The 18,718-nt window shown below is 37.7% G+C and overlaps 1 protein-coding gene across 1 annotated transcript in view; it reads right to left on the reverse strand.

The window, feature by feature from the left end:
* LOC132398151 (uncharacterized) overlaps positions 1–18,718 on the reverse strand; it is a 79,223-nt gene that overhangs the window by 37,439 nt on the left and 23,066 nt on the right. Inside the window, exons 6-11 of the mRNA XM_059977198.1 lie at positions 17,544–17,679; positions 14,535–14,645; positions 13,632–13,767; positions 10,620–10,688; positions 7,549–7,628; positions 497–5,495 (exon numbers count right to left, since the gene is read on the reverse strand). Coding sequence (XP_059833181.1) covers positions 497–5,495; positions 7,549–7,628; positions 10,620–10,688; positions 13,632–13,767; positions 14,535–14,645; positions 17,544–17,679 — 5,531 coding nt within the window. The remainder of the gene's footprint in view (positions 1–496; positions 5,496–7,548; positions 7,629–10,619; positions 10,689–13,631; positions 13,768–14,534; positions 14,646–17,543; positions 17,680–18,718) is intronic.

An 18,718-nucleotide genomic window follows, 5' to 3' on the forward strand; every position in this document is an offset into this window, starting at 1 on the left:
ACAATTATCTCCTCCACATCTTCCTCACCTCTTACTCCTGGACAATCTCTCACAGCATGCTGCTTTCCACCATTTTGCCCCAGTCTTCCCTATTCTTCCCAGACTCCAGCTCCTGGAAGATTCCGGACACAATGGCTAAAGCATAGCAACATATAAATATATTGGCAAGGCTTGTAATTGCCTGTTTGAATGCACACACTACCTTTTAGTACCCTTGCTTTAGAAAATCAGGCCTCTGCTTGATGCTTTGAAAGAGGGATAACATGAAGACTTGATCGCTCCCAAATATTAAGTGTTAGAATTAACCTTCCTTTCAAGTTTGATCACTAAACAGCAATATACTATTCGCCATTAATCAATTCATAGGCCAATTTCATACCAAGTATTTTCTTCTTAATATACTGATCTATTAACTGCTATATTTTTATTCCTATCATTTCTAAACTTCTTGATCTTAACGAACCCTTTAATATATGGTTTAAGAAAATAACTTTACCTGAACTCCGTCGTTTTTTCCCCAAATGCTCCCGAGCTTCTTTTCCTTCTGATAAGCCAAATCTGTCCAAAATAAGACCCACAATTACCTGAGATACTGCCTTGATTAGCACTGGATTAAGATCAGGGAGTGGCTCAGATAACACTTTTGAATGTCTTCTTTTGTCTTTGACTTTTGGAGTTTTTGTGTCGTGGTCTGGTATTTGTTTTGATCCTTTCTCTATTTGTTGCTTTAGTCCTTTATCCATTTGTTGTTTTGATTCTTTGTCTGGTGGTTGTTTTGCTTCTTTGCTTGCTGTTGATGCTTCACTGGATAGAGATGTTTTCCTCTTCTCCAATAGAACATCTGACTCCCTTGGTGGTGGCACAGCTGATTGCTTTTCTGGTAATTGTGCTGATACTTTTTCTGCTTTTAATGCTGATTCCTTGTCCATTAGTGGTGCTGTTTCCTTGACTGTTGGTGGAGCTGATTCCTTGGCTGGTAATGGTGCTGACTCCTTATATGTCTGTGGAGTTGATTCCTTGGCTGATAATGGTACTGTATTCTTGTCTATTGATAGAGCTGATTCCTTGGTTGGTAACTGTGCTAACTCTTTGTCTGTTGGTGGAGGTGATTCCTTGGCTGGTGATGGTGCTAACTCCTTATCTACTTCTGGAGCCGATTCCTTGGCTGATGATGGCGCTAACTCCTTATCTACTTCTGGAGCCGATTCCTTGGCTGATGATGGTGCTAACTCCTTATCTACTTCTGGAGCCGATTCCTTGGCTGATGATGGTGCTAACTCCTTATCTACTTCTGGAGCCGATTCCTTGGCTGATGATGGTGCTAACTCCTTATCTATTTCTGGAGCTGATTCGTTGGCTGATAACAGTGCCGACTCCTTGTCTGTTGGTGGAATGGATTCCTTGACTGATGATGGTGCTAACTCCTTATCTACTTCTCGAGCTGATTCCTTGGCTGATAACGGTGCTGACTCCTTATCTATCTCTGTAGCTGATTCCTTGGCTGATGATGGTGCTAACTCCTTATCTATTTCTGGAGCTGATACTTTGGCTGATAACAGTGCCGACTCCTTGTCTGTTGGTGGAATGGATTCCTCGGCTGGTAATGGCAATGACTCCTTATCTATCTCTGTAGCTAATTCCTTGGCTGATGATGGTGCTAACTCCTTATCTATTTCTGGAGCCGAATCCTTGGCTGACTCCTTGTCTGTTGGTGGAGCTGATTCCTTCACTGGTAATGCTGCTGCCTCCTTGTCTGTCAGTGTTGCTGACTCCCTATCTGTGAGTGAAGCTGATTCCCTGGCTAGTAATGGTATTGATTCCTCGTCTGCTACTGCAGCAGATTCTGTATCGGCTAGAAGCATTGATTCCTTCTCAGGTAAAGATGTTGACTCTTTTTCTGGCACTGATGCCAATTCCTCATCTGTTGATTTCTTTTCCAGTTGCATTGTCAATTGTTCATCTAATAAAAGTGCTGACTCTTTATCTGTTGGATGAGCTGATTGCTTGTCCAGTGTTACTGTCGATTCCTGGTCTGGTAGAGATGCTGTTTCTTTGTCTGGTAATAGTTTAGTGTCAGATGCAGATAAGGATTTTTTTTGTTCTCTGTCTTTATCTGGCAGTTTTGATTCTTTGTCTATCAAACTGGTGTCTTTGCTTGTTTGTTGTGCATCCTTTATTTTTTGGTGTTTTAGGTTTTTGCCTGTCTGCGGTTGTTTGTCTTTTTTATATTTTGTTTGTATTTTTTTGTCTTTGGTAAAACATTTATGGGGCAGGGTTTGTACCTCTTTTAGTTTTCTTTCAGGATAAAGATCAGATGTTGAAGTTCCCTCAGACTTCTTGAACAATTTTTCTAACAAGCTTCCCTCAGGAATATCTTTTGGTTTATAAGTAAGTTCCTCCTCGTTAAGATCATGTTGATTTGGTAGCTTGGAATCTCTTCTGGATGTACTTGGGAGTTTTTTATCTTTCTTTGGTTCCTCGGGTTTGGTGTCAATCTGTGGCTTTTGTACTGGTGGGCTTTTAGTGGATGAGATATCACTAACTTCCTCCATCTGTGGATAAATAACCATTCCAGGAATATTGACAGCAGGAAGTGTTTCACTTTTGGGTGTGGAAATCATTTGCTCAGGGGTCTTTATATGTTTTTTTTTCAGTTTAGGTTTTGTTTTTGGGATCTCCTCAGGACCGGCTGATGGTTTAGGCTTTGTTTCTGGGATTTTCACAGGACCAGCTGATGACTTGGGCTTTGTTTCTGGGATTTTCATAGGACCAGCTGATGGTTTAGGCTTTGTTTCCGGGATTTTCATCGGACCAGCTGATGGTTTCGGCTTTGTTTCCGGGATTTTCATAGGACCAGCTGATGGTTTCGGCTTTGTTTCTGGGATCTCCATGGACTCACCTGATGCTTTAGGCTTTACTCTTCTCTGCACTTTTAGTTTAGTGAAATCCTCAGGACGTTTACCACTAAGAGCATTCAAAATTGCATCAAGTATTTCATCTACTAACATAGATTCTTTTAGCAGAGAGATATCGGTTCCACATTTAAGTCTTTTGACTGCTTTTATTTTTACTTCATTATGTATTGCTTTGAGGATGTGGGTTACTATTTTCCGAGCATCCTCACTGAAATCTATTACTGGGCTTTCACATTGTGGTACAGGAGAATCAGTGCAAAAAACTGGTTTCATTTTGGGAGAAGTGACAGCCTCAACTCTTGTTGATACAAACTTATTCATGCTTTCAATAATGCTGAATATTTTGGAGCATTGTAATTCTGAAGTTATTTTAGGAAGTTCCTCCGTAGTTCTCAAACAAATTTTATGTACATATGGCCTGGAAAACTCTTGTTCTATATTATTCAGGCAAAGATCATCACTTTTGGGACTTGTTGCTTTAGTTTCCAAACTAGGAACCTGGTCATTTTTAACTGTTCCATTATCTTTATCATATAAACCTGAGGTTGTTGGTTTAGATTTTAAGATAGTATTAATAACATCACCCGTGAGAATACAATGCAGATTTTGAAGAACATTATTTACAATATCAATGGCAAGGCAATGGACTTTGCAACTGAAAATTAATTTCCTGGAATTCACATTTGTCTTTTGTGTACTGGGAAAACCAGTGAGGATATATACCAGATGAGGGTGTTCTGCTGTTAATTTTTCTAGACTTACTCTTAAAACATTTTCAGCTGCTGGAAGTATTTGTGATTTGCAAATAGACAGAACATCTCTCTTATCCACATCCACCTTTTCATGACATTTACTTAAAACTTCACAAAGGTAATTCAGTGAGGGCAGTAGTTTCATAGGTGAACTTAGGGGATCTTCATTAACAGATATAATGGCATCATTGATCATTTCATCAGCAATGTCACTGATCTCTGATGGAGAAATCTGACCAGTTGACATATTTTCAGTTAAATCTGGCTTTTCTGTGTCATCCTGTATGTGTATAATGGCTTGAGTTTCACTTGCTAAAGAAGTTTGGCTTATGGAGGAATGCCGGCTTTCAATGAGACTTTGTATTTCACCAACATCTTGAATTTCAACATCAGTATCTTTGGAAGTAACAGATTCTTTGGCAGCTCCTTCGCTTTCAGTGGGATCTTGATCTTCTGCAGCTTCTTGGGCTTCAGCAATACTTAGGCTTTCAGACATTTTTTGGTCTTTGGCAAGTCCGCCTTCAGCAATATCTTGGTCATCAGTTGCTTCTTCTTCTTCTTCCTCTTCTTCTTCTTCAGTAATTCCTTGGCTCTCAGCAGTTTCTTGATCTTCACTGGTCATTTGGCTTTCAGCAGCTTCCAGGCTTTCGGCAGCTTCCAGGCTTTCGGCAGCTTCCAGGCTTTCGGCAGCTTCCTGGCTTTTGGCAGCTTCCTGGCTTTCGGCAGCTTCCTGGCTTTCGGCAGCTTCCTGGCTTTCGGCAGCTTCCAGGCTTTCGGCAGCTTCCTGGCTTTCGGCAGCTTCCAGGCTTTCGGCAGCTTCCTGGCTTTCGGCAGCTTCCTGGCTTTCGGCAGCTTCCTGGCTTTCGGCAGCTTCCAGGCTTTTGGCAGCTTCCAGGCTTTCGGCAGCTTCTTGGCTTTCACCAATATCTTGATCTTTACCAGGTATTGGGCTTTGAGTATCTTCTTGGTCTTTGGCAGAAACTAGGCTTAAAATGCTTCCTGGTCTCTTGTCAGAATCTTGGGGCTCCACAGTCTCTTCAACCTCAGGATAGTCTTCACACTCAGTGGATTCCTGGCTTTCAACAGATTCTTCACTTTCCCCTGACTCAGATTCCTCAATCTCCTCAGATATCCGGCTCTCACCAGATTCTCCACTTATAGGGAAGTCTTCCTTTTCAGTGCCAACTTTCTTTTCATTGACTTCAATTATATCAGTTTCAACTTCCTTTTCGGAATTCTGAATTTCTTTTGTTTTCATCTCAGTTCCAATCTCTTCAATTAAATCAGTTTCAATTTCCTTGTCAGACAGTTCAAGTAAATCAGTTGCAATTTCCTTGTCAGACAGTTCAAGTAAATCAGTTTCCACATCCTTTTCCAATAATGAAATTAAATCAGTTTCCATTCCCATTTCAGATAATGCAATTAAATTAGATTTCATAGTTTTTTCAGGCAGTTCAAGTAAATCAGTTTCAACTTCTTTATCAGACGTTCCAAGTAATTCGGTTTCAATTTCCTTTTCAGATAATTCCAGTAATTCTGTTTCAATTCCCTTTTCAGACATTTCAAGCAGTTCAGTTCCAATTTGTTTTTCAGACAATTCAATTTTTTCAGTACCAATTTTACTATCGATGAATTGAGGCCCTTTGGTAGGAATCTGAGGAATTTGCTGCTGTGTGGAATCTGAATCCTCAGAGATACCTTGACTTTTATCGAGATCTGACTTAATTTCTTCATACTTTTGAAGTGCTGGATATATGATACTGGTCAATACTCCTACAACAAATGCAATTATGTTTTGAATCAATCTGTTTAGTTCTTCTAAGGTCATCTGTACAGGGAAGAAAATCACAATAAAAATCAAACATTGTAATCATTTTATTTAGGACTTACTATTAGTTACTGTACATCAGTAGAACATACTTATAATGGCATAAATACAATACATTCATATTTTCAAGTTATTTACAGCTTACAAATTTAATTAAATGTGGTATATTCTAACTATCAATAATCAAGTAATCACAGCACAAGAGCCGGATGCCTAGCATGGTCAGTCCAGAGGTCCAATCTATTTCAAAGCCTGGGTGTCCTGAAAATACTTTGAACAGGCTGTGGACCTCAAACAGACACCAATACATCTCATTATCCCCAAGGAAGAGTAATATAGGATAATAGGAAGGTAACATGGCTGTGAGTAAGGTTATACCAAGCAGGATATTACAATCAGAAGGTCAGCCACTAGCCAATATCTTTCTTCTTTTTGAATTCAAAGGAACACTCTTCTCTTCTTTGGTATTAATATGATCTTAGCACTTAACATTTTTGAGTCTTCTGCAGTATTACCAAATTTAACTTAGTAGACCCCAAAAACATACACATGGGTTAGTGAATGGTTAATATTACATGGAGTCATACGTACAATAATGAGGCTCCTACCCCTTTCAAGGATTGTAAAATGGATTTGCATGGGTGATCAAAAATGAAAGTTGTGCAAATGATATGGTGTCTATTAACACTTTAACAAAATTTAAAATATAACAAGTTGTTTATTTCACATACACAAATGTTTGATTTATTTTCTATCAAGTAGTCGGCAGAAAGGGCATTTTGACAAGAGTTTAAAAATTATATATACAGAATCATTGAGGACAGAAATGGGCTCTTTATCCCACCTTGCCACATTGGTGCCCATCTATACCAATCCATTTGCTTGTATCAGGCCTGCATTCTTCTGTGCCTTATCTATCCAAGTATCTGTCTAAATACCTTTTAAATGCTGTCAATTTTACCTTCTCTGAAAGCTTCTTCCAGATACTCATTATCCTTTATCCTGAAGCACCTACCCCTCAGATGTCTTCAATTTCTCCCCTCTCACATTAAAACTGTGATTTCCACTTCTAGACTCCCTTGCCCTGGGAGGAGATTCTGCCTATCTATCCTCTCTGCAACCCTCATTATTTTATGAACTTTAAGAAGGTCACTGCTCAATCTCCTATGTTCCAGTGAGAATATATCTAATCTCTCCGATCTCTCCTTGTAACTACAACCCCCAATTCCAGGCAACAATGTGATGTATCTCTTCTACAGTCTCACTATTGCTACCTCATCCTTCTTATGGCGTTGCAATCAGAACTGTACATAATACTCCAAGTGCAGTTTAAACTATGTATTGTATAGCTGCAACATTGTATAATTAATGCTTCAGTCTATGATGACAGGCTTATTAAATGCCTTCTTCCCTACCCTATCCACCTGTGTATCCTCCAGTTTTTCAGGACCTTCCCTGTGGTGAATTGAGATGCTAAAATTTCTGTCAAAACCCCAGGAGCTTTATACATGTACTCCAGCTCTCTTTGCACATTATTATTCTGAAGGTCAATACCATTTACACAGTCTACAGAATTTGACTTCTCAAAGAGGACCAAATCACACTTGTCTTGATAAAATCCCATCTCTACCCACCTAAACGATGCCCTGCTGAATGCTTAGACATCATTCTTCTCTATCTATGACTTTATGAGTTTTGTGTTGTCTGCAAACTTACTAATCAGATCATGTTTATTGTCATCCAAATCATTTATATATATATATATTACAAACAACAAAGATCCCAGGAAAATTCAATTGCAAATATGACATGGTTATGAAACCTTAAATGACAACAAAGCTTTCAAAAGCTTCTGTGTCCAAAATATGTGATTACGCCTTTTTACACAAAAGCTCGATTACACAAATGCAACAGTATGGGCATGACTTTTTGTAACATTTCCATAAGTAATTTTAACTTGATACAACATACTGATTTTATAATAGTTATTTACCAGTTTTAATACCCACACAATTATGCAAAATTATATAATAACAAAATAATTTAAACACACCATTGGTTTTGTTGGAACTTGCATTTGCTTCCTTTCTTGAACCACTGCGAATTGACCTTCAGGGATTATTGCGCATTCACCTGGAAAGAAACAAATCTCAAATCTGTAACAAAATTTAGATATTTGGAAGAACTTTTACGAATTAGTTGGAATTCTTAGAAAAGCTAAGAATAATGATTCTCTAAAGAACTCTTTAGATACAGATTCCTTGAGGCAATCAAGAAGAACACAGATAAAATTAGACTGATGTTATTCCTAAAATATAATTCCCAGCTATGCAGGATAAAGTTTCACAGATGAAACATGTGTTATTTAAAATGATCTGATAAAAAAGAATATGCATTTAAAGTGCATGGCTACAAATGATGGAAATCAAGGAACAGGTATTGTAATGCAAATGAAATTATAGTTTAGATATTTTAAAGTATTTTTTTCCAATTTTCATGCAGTTTATCAAAAACCTTTGTATCTATCAATATAAAAGATTATTCCGTAACTCTGTGCTGAGAAATAATTTCTGGTTAAGAACTTTAACAGAAATTTGTGTATTGAAGAAACGAGTTAGAGACAGAAATTTCAAGGTAAGGCAAGAAATAATAGTATATTCCATACACAGGGAGAACATACAAAACATACCAGCATCTGCAGATATGCTTGCTATAGTAATTGTATTGATAGAGATTAGTCTGTCCAACGGATGACACAAAGCTAGAACAGCAGATGACATAACTATTTCTAAATAACTGTATTCTTGGACATTTCTCCAATTTTGGTCTGCTTTCGCTTTGTTTATTTGGTACACTATGCCTTAACTGGACAGAAGACTGTTTCTGAACAGTTTCTAACTACCGTCAATAGCATGCACTTGTGTGGCTGTCAAAAACTACACCATGTTTAGTTTTAAATAGTGTAAGTTGTGAGTGTTTGTGTTCAAAAACAATGATTTTTGTCACTGATAGTTGGCAAGAAATACGCAGTAAGACAAGTTAGAACCATTTTGTTCACTGCGGTTTCAAACATTCAGGCTTGGAGATGCCAGCAAAGGCTGTGAGCAAAAATGAAACAATTTCTCTACTTCAACAGGAACTACAAAGAATTTGAAGGTATCATCAATCACCTTGAATGTTGCAATGAAAATGAAGATTTTGAAAATACAATCATTGAAAGCATTGTTTGAAGGTAGTCCATTATTTGCACTAGGTACCTGCAGTGATTTTGTTAAATTACTGTCAATCAAACTAATACAGTAGTGTACACAGGATGAATTCCCCTATTAATAACTATTGGGAACCAATATACAGTTTTTTTGGTAGTGATCTAATTACATATTTCATTTAAATATCTAATTTGTTACTTAGTTAAACAGTAGTTTGTCTTTTCTATAACTTTAAAATTAAAGCATTATATGGAGGGCAAGCAATGAGAGAATAGGCCATCTTGGAGACCAAAGGAGTAATCTGTGAGGAGCGAGAGAGCGTGGCTGAGGCTTCCTTTGAAAGGAGAAAGGCATTTTTGGTGCAGATATCATGGAGAAGAATGGGCATATTCTAGAACATGTTAACATTAAAAAGGAAGAAGTATTAGCTGAGATGATGGATGTGAAGGTAAATGATTCTCCAGGGACTGATGAGCTGGATCTCAGGCTGCTTATGGTGCAGTTAAAGATTGGCAAAAATGACATTGTTGGCATCACTGAGTCATGGCTGAAAAAAGGTTGGAAGCTTAATATCCAAGGATACACATTGTATATAAAGGGCAGACAGGTAGGCAGAGGGGATGGGGTGGCTTCGTTGGGTAAAAAATGAAATTGAAACCTTAGAAGTAGATGACATTGGGTCAGAATATGTAGAATCCTTGTGAGTAGAGTTAAGAAACTGCAAGAGTAAAAGGACCTTGATGTGAGTTATATACAGGCTTCTGGACAGTAGCTAGGATGTGGGATACAAATTACAGTGGGAGCTAGAAAAGACATGTAAAATGGGCAATGTTATGACAGTCATGGGGGATTTCAATATGCAGGTAGATTGGGAAAATCAGGTTGATGCCGGATCCTAGGAGAAGAAATTTGCAGAATGCCTGACAGATAGATTTTTCAAGCAGCTTGGGGTTGAATCCACAAGGGAAAAGGCAATTCTGGATTGGGTGCAATGTAATGAATTAGATCATCAGGGATAAATCAGCACAGCTTTTCCATTTAAAGAAATTCCTTCTCAACTCTGTTCTAAATGGATATCCCTCCATTCTGAGGCTGACCCCTCTCGTCCTAGACTCATCCACCATAGGAAACATCGCCTTCATGTCAACTCTGCCTAGGCCTTTCAAGATTTGTTAACTCTCAATGAGATCCCCTGTCATTCTTCCAAACTCCAGAGAATACAGACCCAGAGTGATCCAGCACTCCTCGTATGCTAACCCTTTCATTTCTGAAATCATTCTAGTGAACATCCTTTGTACCCTCTCCAATGCCAGCACATCTTTCCTTAGATAAGGGACCTAAAACTGCTCGCAATATTCCAAGTGGGGTCTGATCAATGCTACCATAAAAGAAGGCAGTTAAAGTGTCAAGAAATTAATTAATGTTCTTAAGAGTTAAGTTGGAAAATTAATCTCTATTACTTAACTATCCTCATAAAGCTTCAGGTCAATTCAAAAGCATATTTAAAATAAATGCTGAGTTTAATTGATTAATCCATTAATTAATTCCCAGAATTAAGTAGTCCCAGAAGCTATGTGTTGTAGGAGTTATTTCACAGTATTGCATCAAAGGTGATAACATTATATGTTATAGCCTGCAAAAAGGAACATCAACTCAAAATACGTGATTCACCTGAGCTATTAGCAAATTACCAAGTCATCTGAAGTGAACCTAAATGTCATAAAGCAAAGTAATCACAATTCTGAAAACTTCCAACATGGATATGTCCCACTTAGGCTAGAATATGAAAATAAAATTAAAAATTTTCTTGGCAATAGCTAACAACAAAATACTGTCCCTGATGCAAGGTTTCAACCCAAACATCAATAATTTCTTTCCTCCCTTAGATATTTCATGACCCGCTCAGTTATTTTACCTCTGGATAGTCGGGCCCACTTGTCATCTAAACATCTTGAATCAGTTTTCTTCAATTTTTTGGATGCTCCTATACAAGAAAATATACAGTCATGACAAGGCATCTGAAACATAACTAAAGATTGGTAAATACACATCAAAATACTCAGCATCATTTTCATTAATGCTATCCAGTAGCTTAACATTGTCTCCCAGCAGCTCCTCTGACTGATTTTGCCATAATTTTCCTTGTCCTTCTTTCAACTACTCTTAAATCTAGCTCTAGAAAAATCAGCTTGATCTCACAGGCACCATATTTACTCAACATTTTTCAGAGACTTGATCCCGACTTCATTTCTACCAGGATTCTTTTCCACTACTGATGTAAATTTCTAGTCAAATCTTACGGATATAAGACAACCGAAAAAGAAGATTCTTTAGCCCACCAGAACTGGGAAAGCTTTCTGCAAAGCAATTCCCTCAATTCCATTCCCCCTCTTTTTACTTTCCTGAAGGTTACTGGCACTGTGTGTTTGAATAATTTGGGGAATCATCATTAACCAGTACTATCCATATTCACTTCTGCATTCCTGTTACTTCAAAATAAAGGAAAATATGATGCTGAAAATTAGAAATTTATTTTATGAGTTTCAGATGTTGTTCTTCTATCTGAAGGCAACTTAGTTCTCAAGCAGATAATGCATGAAAATACTGTACAGGTTTACCCCGCTATCTGAAGGTATAGTGTTCCTATGAAACCGTTTGTAAGCCGGAATGTTGTAAAGTGAAGAAGCAATTACCATTAATTTATATGGGAAAACTTTTTGAGCATTCCCAGACCCAAAAAATAACCTACCAGATCAAACCAAATAACACATAAAACCTAAAATAACATTAACATATAGTAAAAGCAGGAATGATATGATAAATATACACCCTATATAAAGTAGAAATATTGTATGTACGGTGTAGTTTCACCTATCAAACTCAGGAAGGGAGCGAGCCAAAATCAATTTGGAGAAAAAAAATTAGCACGCACACACCTACGCACGTACACACATACATACGTACATGCGTACGCACGTACACACATGCACAAACAACTGCCCACACAAGGTTTCACAGTCATTGTAGTCTTTCTTGGGGTAAACACACGTATAAAGCGGGCGTCTTTTTTTCGTAAAAGCGAAAATTCTCTTTGGTTAGCGAAAACAGGTACGAATGTAGGTCTTTTGTAACAGCGAGCTGTCGTAAAGCAAACGTTCAAAAAATGGGGGCCACCTGTATCTCATTTCTCCCATAAGACCATAAGACATAGGAGCAGAATTAGGCCACTCAGCCCATCGAGTCTGCTCCGCCATTCAACCATGGCTGATCCCAGATCCCATTCAACCCTCTAAACATTTAACCCTTCCATCACAGGCACAGCATGATTGATGAATGCAACATTTACAAAGGACATGGCAACAATTTTCTAGGACTTCCTTAGCAACATTTCTGAAACTATAAATCCCTAGGACCAAAAAAAGAAAAAGGTGTATACATAAGGAAATTTGATGTCTAGAAGTTCCCTTCTAAGTAGCTCACTTCTGACCTGGAAATGTATCACCATGCTTTCACTGTCACCGAGTTCAAATGCTGGTATTCACTATCCAATGGAATTGCGGGACAACTTTTACAGCATGGATTCATTAATTCAAAATGGCAGCTTCCTATTACTTTCTCAAGGCCAGTGTATCCAGGAAACTTCTGGATTGGTTTAAGAATGCTCTGATCCTCAAATATTCTTCAAGAAATGAAATATGCCACTGCTATCCATGATCTATTCAAGTAGTCTAGCATTGACTTTGTGACATATATTTACATATATTCTACAAAAAAATCAAAATATGGAGAGGGCTGATACTGTCAATGATACACCACACGAATGACTGAAGAATATTACACACTTCAGTCTGCATACACAGGACGACAGATACTGGAATCTGGAGCAACAAATAATGTGCTGGAGAAGCTCAGTGGGTCATGCAGCATCCATGGAAGGAAAGTTGTCATCAATATTCTGGGTCCTATTAAAGAAATTTGACCCAAAATATTGACAATTTCCTTCCTCCCACAGATGCTGCATGACTCATTTGAGTTCCTCCAGCACATTGTTTATGCTCATTAATTCTTGTCATGTTTATACTTGCCAGAGTATAAACATTTTCTTGACTGTTCAGATTTTACTCAGTTGCCATTTTAATTTGAACAGAAATTATTCTCAACTAATAAACAGAAAAATGCAAAAGTATGTTTGTATTGAAGTTATAAGTATTCCTCAGTAATTCACAAACTAGTCACAAAAAATCAAAGATAATGCTATTTTAAGGCACTGGTGAGGCCTCACCTTGAGAATTGTGAACAGTTTTGGGCTTTTTATCTTAGAAAAGATGTGCTGGCATTAGAGCGGCTTCAGAGGAGTTTCACAATGATGAGTCCAGGAATGAAAGGCTTATCATACGAGGGTCTGATAGGTCTGAGTCTGTACTTGCTGGAACTTGAAAGAATGAAGGGAGATATCACTGAAACCTTTCAAATTTTGTAAGGCCTAAACAGAGGAGATGTGGAAAGGATGTTTCCCATGATGGGGAGTCTAGAACAAGAGGTCACGGCCTCAGGATAGAGGGGTATCCATTTAAAACAGGATGGATTTAAAACAGAGATGCAGAGAAATTTATTTAGCCAGGGGGTGGGGAATTTGTGGAATTTGTTACCACAGGCAACTTTGGAGACCAGGTTGTTGGGTATATTTAAGGCAGAGCTTGATAGGTTCTTGATTGGTTACAAGATCGAAGGTTACAGAGAGAAGGCTGGGAGTGGGGCTGAGGAGAGGGAAAAAGGAACAGCCATGATTAAATGGCAGAGCAGACTCAATGTGCCAAATGGCCTAATTCTGCTCCTATGTCTTATGGTCTTAATATATCACAACACTTTTGAACCTGATAACAGAGAAAGGTGAGTAAACTAAAGAGAAGTAAAAAGACTTTGTTACCTTTTTTAACTCTGGGTTCACCACCTCCACGTTCACCACCTTCCCCTCTACATCTTTCATACTGTTCTTGTCGTTCAATAAACTCATGGAGTTTTTGAATTTGGTAGTCCATCTTCCTTTCAAATGATTCTTGCCTCTATAAAGATATAATATACCATCATATATAATTCGCTTTAGATAGAAATGTGATATTTATATTTATTGAAATATTTTAATTTCTCAAATATCATGAGTCATGCTGCAAGTGTGCCTTAAATAACATTGCAAATTAGAGTAATTCTGCTGCACAGCACTGAAAACAAACAACACTATTCTAAGCCCAGTCTTCACCGCTAGTGTTAATGCTGTAAGGTGTCATCTTGAGTAAGAAACTAAATTTATTTTCATCAACTATAAAAATACTTTCTCTAAGAGGACCACAACCTTCTCATGGTTTGGAGGCTTGTGTGCCTCATGGACCCAGAGAGATATGTTTTGGCTCTTGATAGGATTACCCATGCCAAACAGGTCAAAGGGTCAAGGCGAGACTAAGAATGATCCACTGGTTTTTCAGGTTCGGGAGTTCAACTCATGGTGAACAACCCTAAATGGTAAAACAAAACTGTTAGGTAAACAGCAATGAAGAATTCTTCTACATCAGAGTGCAATGGTATTCTCCACCAAAACATGCATGACTGACAGTAGTGAAAACTTTAAAGCTACTAACATGATGCAGGAAGCCTAGAACACCGCCAGAGATGGAGGACCTTCATTGCTACCCTAAGCACCAGTGGCATGAGGGGCAATAGAGAGTAAGATGAATACACTTGACAGTGGATCAGAAATCTTTTTCATCCTTAAACTTAGATTAACACCTTTACGCAGAGAAGCACACACACCAGAAAATCATGTACTGAAACTTACCTTTCTTGCTCTCTCCTCCTTAGCTTTCCTTCTTCTCTTTTCCAGATTAAATTCACTTTTTACATCTTCTTCAAGTCGCATCAAAACTGACCTCTCCTTTATATTCAGTTCCTGAAATAATCGAAAATAAATAATCTAACAATTTAGTGTTAAATGTTGTATCCTTGTTGTTTGACAGGAGTATTTAAATGGTAGTGCAAAAAATTAAGCACCCAACAATCTTTGAATGGTGTTTGGTGGAAAAGAAAGCATCAGGAAACTGGAAATGGTTAAACTGAGAAAAGTCAGTGGTGCAGGGCAAAAAAGGGATGGATCATGGGGTCGCAAGACAGGGTGCCAATGCTGATGCTTGGAATTGAGGATTCGTAGCTTTGGGTGGAAATTAGAGAATGTTGGTGCAGTATAGAACAAATATGAAATTCAGTTAAAGTTTTACCTGGCAAGAATCTCCATCTAGTGTTGCCTAGGGAAGATAGGTTGTGCCAGGAGAATCCAATGAAAGGTACTTTTAAGACAACACAGGCAAAATTATCTCGCAATGTTACAGGAGGAGCTTTGGCTGGAGAATATTGCTATTTCATTTGCCAGTGCCTCATTAACAAATTGCTAGTTCAACATACTTATCCAGAGGGTGGTGAATTTATGGAATTTGTTACCACAGGCAGCTGAGGCCAGGAAGTTGGATGTATTTAAGGCAGAGCTTGATAGGTTCTTGGTGGACATGGCATCAAAGATTATGGGGAGAAGGCTGGGGAGTGGGGCTCAGGAGAGGAAAAAAATGATCAGCCATGATTGAATGGCACAGCAGACTTGATGGACTAAGTGACCTGATTCTGCTTCTGTGTTTTATGGCCTTATATCTCAATTCAATCAGTCACATTTCCTTTCTCGGCTTTAATGACCTAACGGCACTTCATACTTGACAGATGTATTTCATGAGATACAGATTACTTAAGTTCTTATTGAATTAGTAATCATTATTCAGTATTTTATCCTAAGGGATGAGGATATCATTCCAGTCATGTGAAGTTCTCTCAATTCAGGTAACAGTCATTTATCAGAACTGTATGAAAAACAACAGGGAATTATAAACCAGTTAACCTAATATCTATTGTTGGGATCTATAATTATCTATTATCATTATCTATAATTAAATGACTAAATGCTTTGAAAGTTTTCAATTGATTCAAGCAATGTCCAATCATTTTCTAAAGGGAAACCAGTAGAAATGATTTACATGATATATGTAAACTTCTAGAAGGCATTTGATCAAATCCCTTACAAGACACTGATAAAGTTAAAATCAGGAATTAAAGTCAAACTATTGTACGATTGAGGAAAGTGGCAATCTCAGGAGAGTGAATGGGGAAAATGGACAGGCACTTACATACTCAAAGAAACCAGCCTCAGGCAACTGCTTACTCTATTTATATTATTCAACTCACCAAATGAGTAAAACTGTGGATTGAATTTCTATATGATCAAAAGCTAAGTCATTCAGTCTGCAACACTGCCTCTGCTAATTCTAAAGGATCAATCCTTCACTCATCTCTAAGCTAGCTTCTACCCTTTGACAACACTATCCAGAATTTTAACAATGGTTTCCACATTAGCTGATGACTCTCAACTTTACCTCACACTAAATCTCTTGTACAAAATTTCTTCCAACGCAATAACAGAAAAGGTTCCTGCCACAAACTTCATTCTGTCGTCATCAATTCCACACTTTCCATAACAACTTTTAAATAACGAAGAAGAGTCTTCATAACTACAGAAGTGAAACTACTCCATTTTGGAACTTTAACAACCCTTCTCAGATCGGGCATTTTCCTTTCTAGTACATTGATCAACTTATGGCCTACATCAGCTATCCAGTGATGATAATTTAAAATATGCTTTTTTCTTGCTTCCAGATTGGACTTTTGCAATAAATTCCTGACTTGCCTATCTTATTCTACTGTCCATAAATAGGACACCCAATATTCCACTGCCCATTTCTTATCTAACTTGCACCAAATGATTGAATCATTATTTCAATACTTGTTGACATTATGCTAGGTTAAGCAATGTTTTGTATCTAAAATTTGCATGGCTGTCTACATACTTATTCATAATCTTGTCATTACAATTTCCACTCTCCCTCAAAACAAAGTTGGTCCTAATTCTTCAGAGTTTAGAAGGGATGGTATAATGAGTAGAGCTCTGGCAATCTACATTTGATTCTGACAAGCAAAGCTGCCTGTGTGGAGTTTGCATGTTCTTCCTGTAACCACAAGTATTTCCTCCAGGTGTTTGGCTTTGTCCCACATTTGAAAGCCATGCAGTTTGGTACATTAATTGGATGCTTCTATCAGTGAATTTGCTCCAAGAGGACCACAACCTTATCATAGGGTTTGGAGGCATGTGTGCCTCAATAATCCTGAGAATTATGCAGGCTGGAGTCAGGGCCTTGTGTTTTGGCTCTTAGAAGAGTAACCCATGTTAATCAGGTCAGACTAAGAGTGGTCCACCAGTCCTCTAGGTTCGAGGGTTCTGCTCAGGGCTAACCACCCTGATTGGTCAAAAATCAATTGTTACGGAAACAGCAATGAAGAATCCTTCTATACAGAGAAATGAAGGACCTTCAATGCTGCCTGAAATGGCAGCAGCGTAAGTATCAGTGAATTTGAGGAAGGTTGAGAGGAATATGGAGAAAATGAAATGGGGTTAATGTTGGATTGGTGTGCTTGATGGTTGAGACAGACTCAGTGGACCAAAGAGCCCTTTTCAGGTCTGTAACATTCCTTGACTCCGAAAACAGACAATCTTATTTAAGATTATGACGGGGCTTCAAAGGTTATTTACACAAAGTTTCTTGGAAGAATCTAAAACCAGGGGCACAGTTTCCCAATGAGTTTCTCATTCAAGTCAGAGCTGTGGAGGCAAAGATAGACACATTTTTGATAACAGGAGAATCAGGATTTACAGGAAGAGTCAACGTTAGAACAATGATTTTTTTTTTATTCACACCTCTTGTTGAATTTGGTGTACCAGCTGTTTTGAATTTGGGCTTCCATCCTTGGTTCCGCTTGCCAGAACAGCACAACATTTCTGTTCTTTTATCAAGTCTTTGATATTTTCTTCTGTTTGGATCATTTTGAAAAACCTTTTAGGAAAATACAGCCAATTACAATATGCAAAGAAATAACATGATAATATGCCCTTCATTAAGATGTTCCAGATCATTTTATTTAGGTTTCTTTAGTTCTTTTTAAAATAGGACTATAAATTATAACAAAGAATCTATCTATTTCAAGAACATGTTTCCTCTGGAAATTATGCAATGACAAGTATAGAACAAATATGAAATGGTACATTTAGACTTAGACAACAATCTCTCTGATTAGGTTATTCCTGTTTTAAAACAATTAATTTTAATGTTAAAAAAGCATCAAAGCAAAATTTTTCTGAAATCTAGTTACTGGTTATTACTCCTCTATCTTTTATGTTAATGAAAAAAATGTTTTTCTGTTCAGATACCAGATTGACAGGATGAATGCTCTTTTTCCAAATTACATTTGCAAGCAATCTCACTTAATTTTCATCAAGGAAAAACCCTGGAATTCCCTCAAAGTAACCTCATTTGGACAGACTTATATATTAAAGATTTAAGATAAATAAATATTTGAAAAATTAAGGTACCGAGAATCATGAGGAACAGACAAAGGGAGTTGAAACCTAACAGAAGAACATTCAATGGCAAGACATGTAGCCTACTCTGAATCCTATTTTCTTGTTTTCTAATGTTCTTTTGCTTCTTAGGGTCATTGTCATCAAGCCAAATTCCGACCTCATGTTAATATACATTTAGTTGCAGCAAAAGGTCCAATATTTTGAAAGATTCAGGTGCCTTTTTACAGAGCGTATGGAAAGTTAGTATCCAAGCACAGCAAGTAATTAGAAAAGCAAATGGAGCATTAGCCTTTACTGCAAAAAGGATAGAGTATAAAAGTGATACAGTTGAGGAGACTGTTTTAAAGAGCATACAACTGGTGTGGCTCAAGAATGGTACTCTGATATGAAGTACCAAGTAACTGAAGACTATGCTTTGGCAAATGATGATCTAATGTTTGTCACTGACGAAAAGGTAATGGACAAGCCTTATCTGATGTGAGGAAGTGTTATTTCAATGACTGTGTACAAAT

This window comes from Hypanus sabinus, chromosome 8, assembly GCF_030144855.1.
Source record: "Hypanus sabinus isolate sHypSab1 chromosome 8, sHypSab1.hap1, whole genome shotgun sequence".
NCBI classification, from domain to species: Eukaryota; Metazoa; Chordata; class Chondrichthyes; order Myliobatiformes; family Dasyatidae; genus Hypanus; species Hypanus sabinus.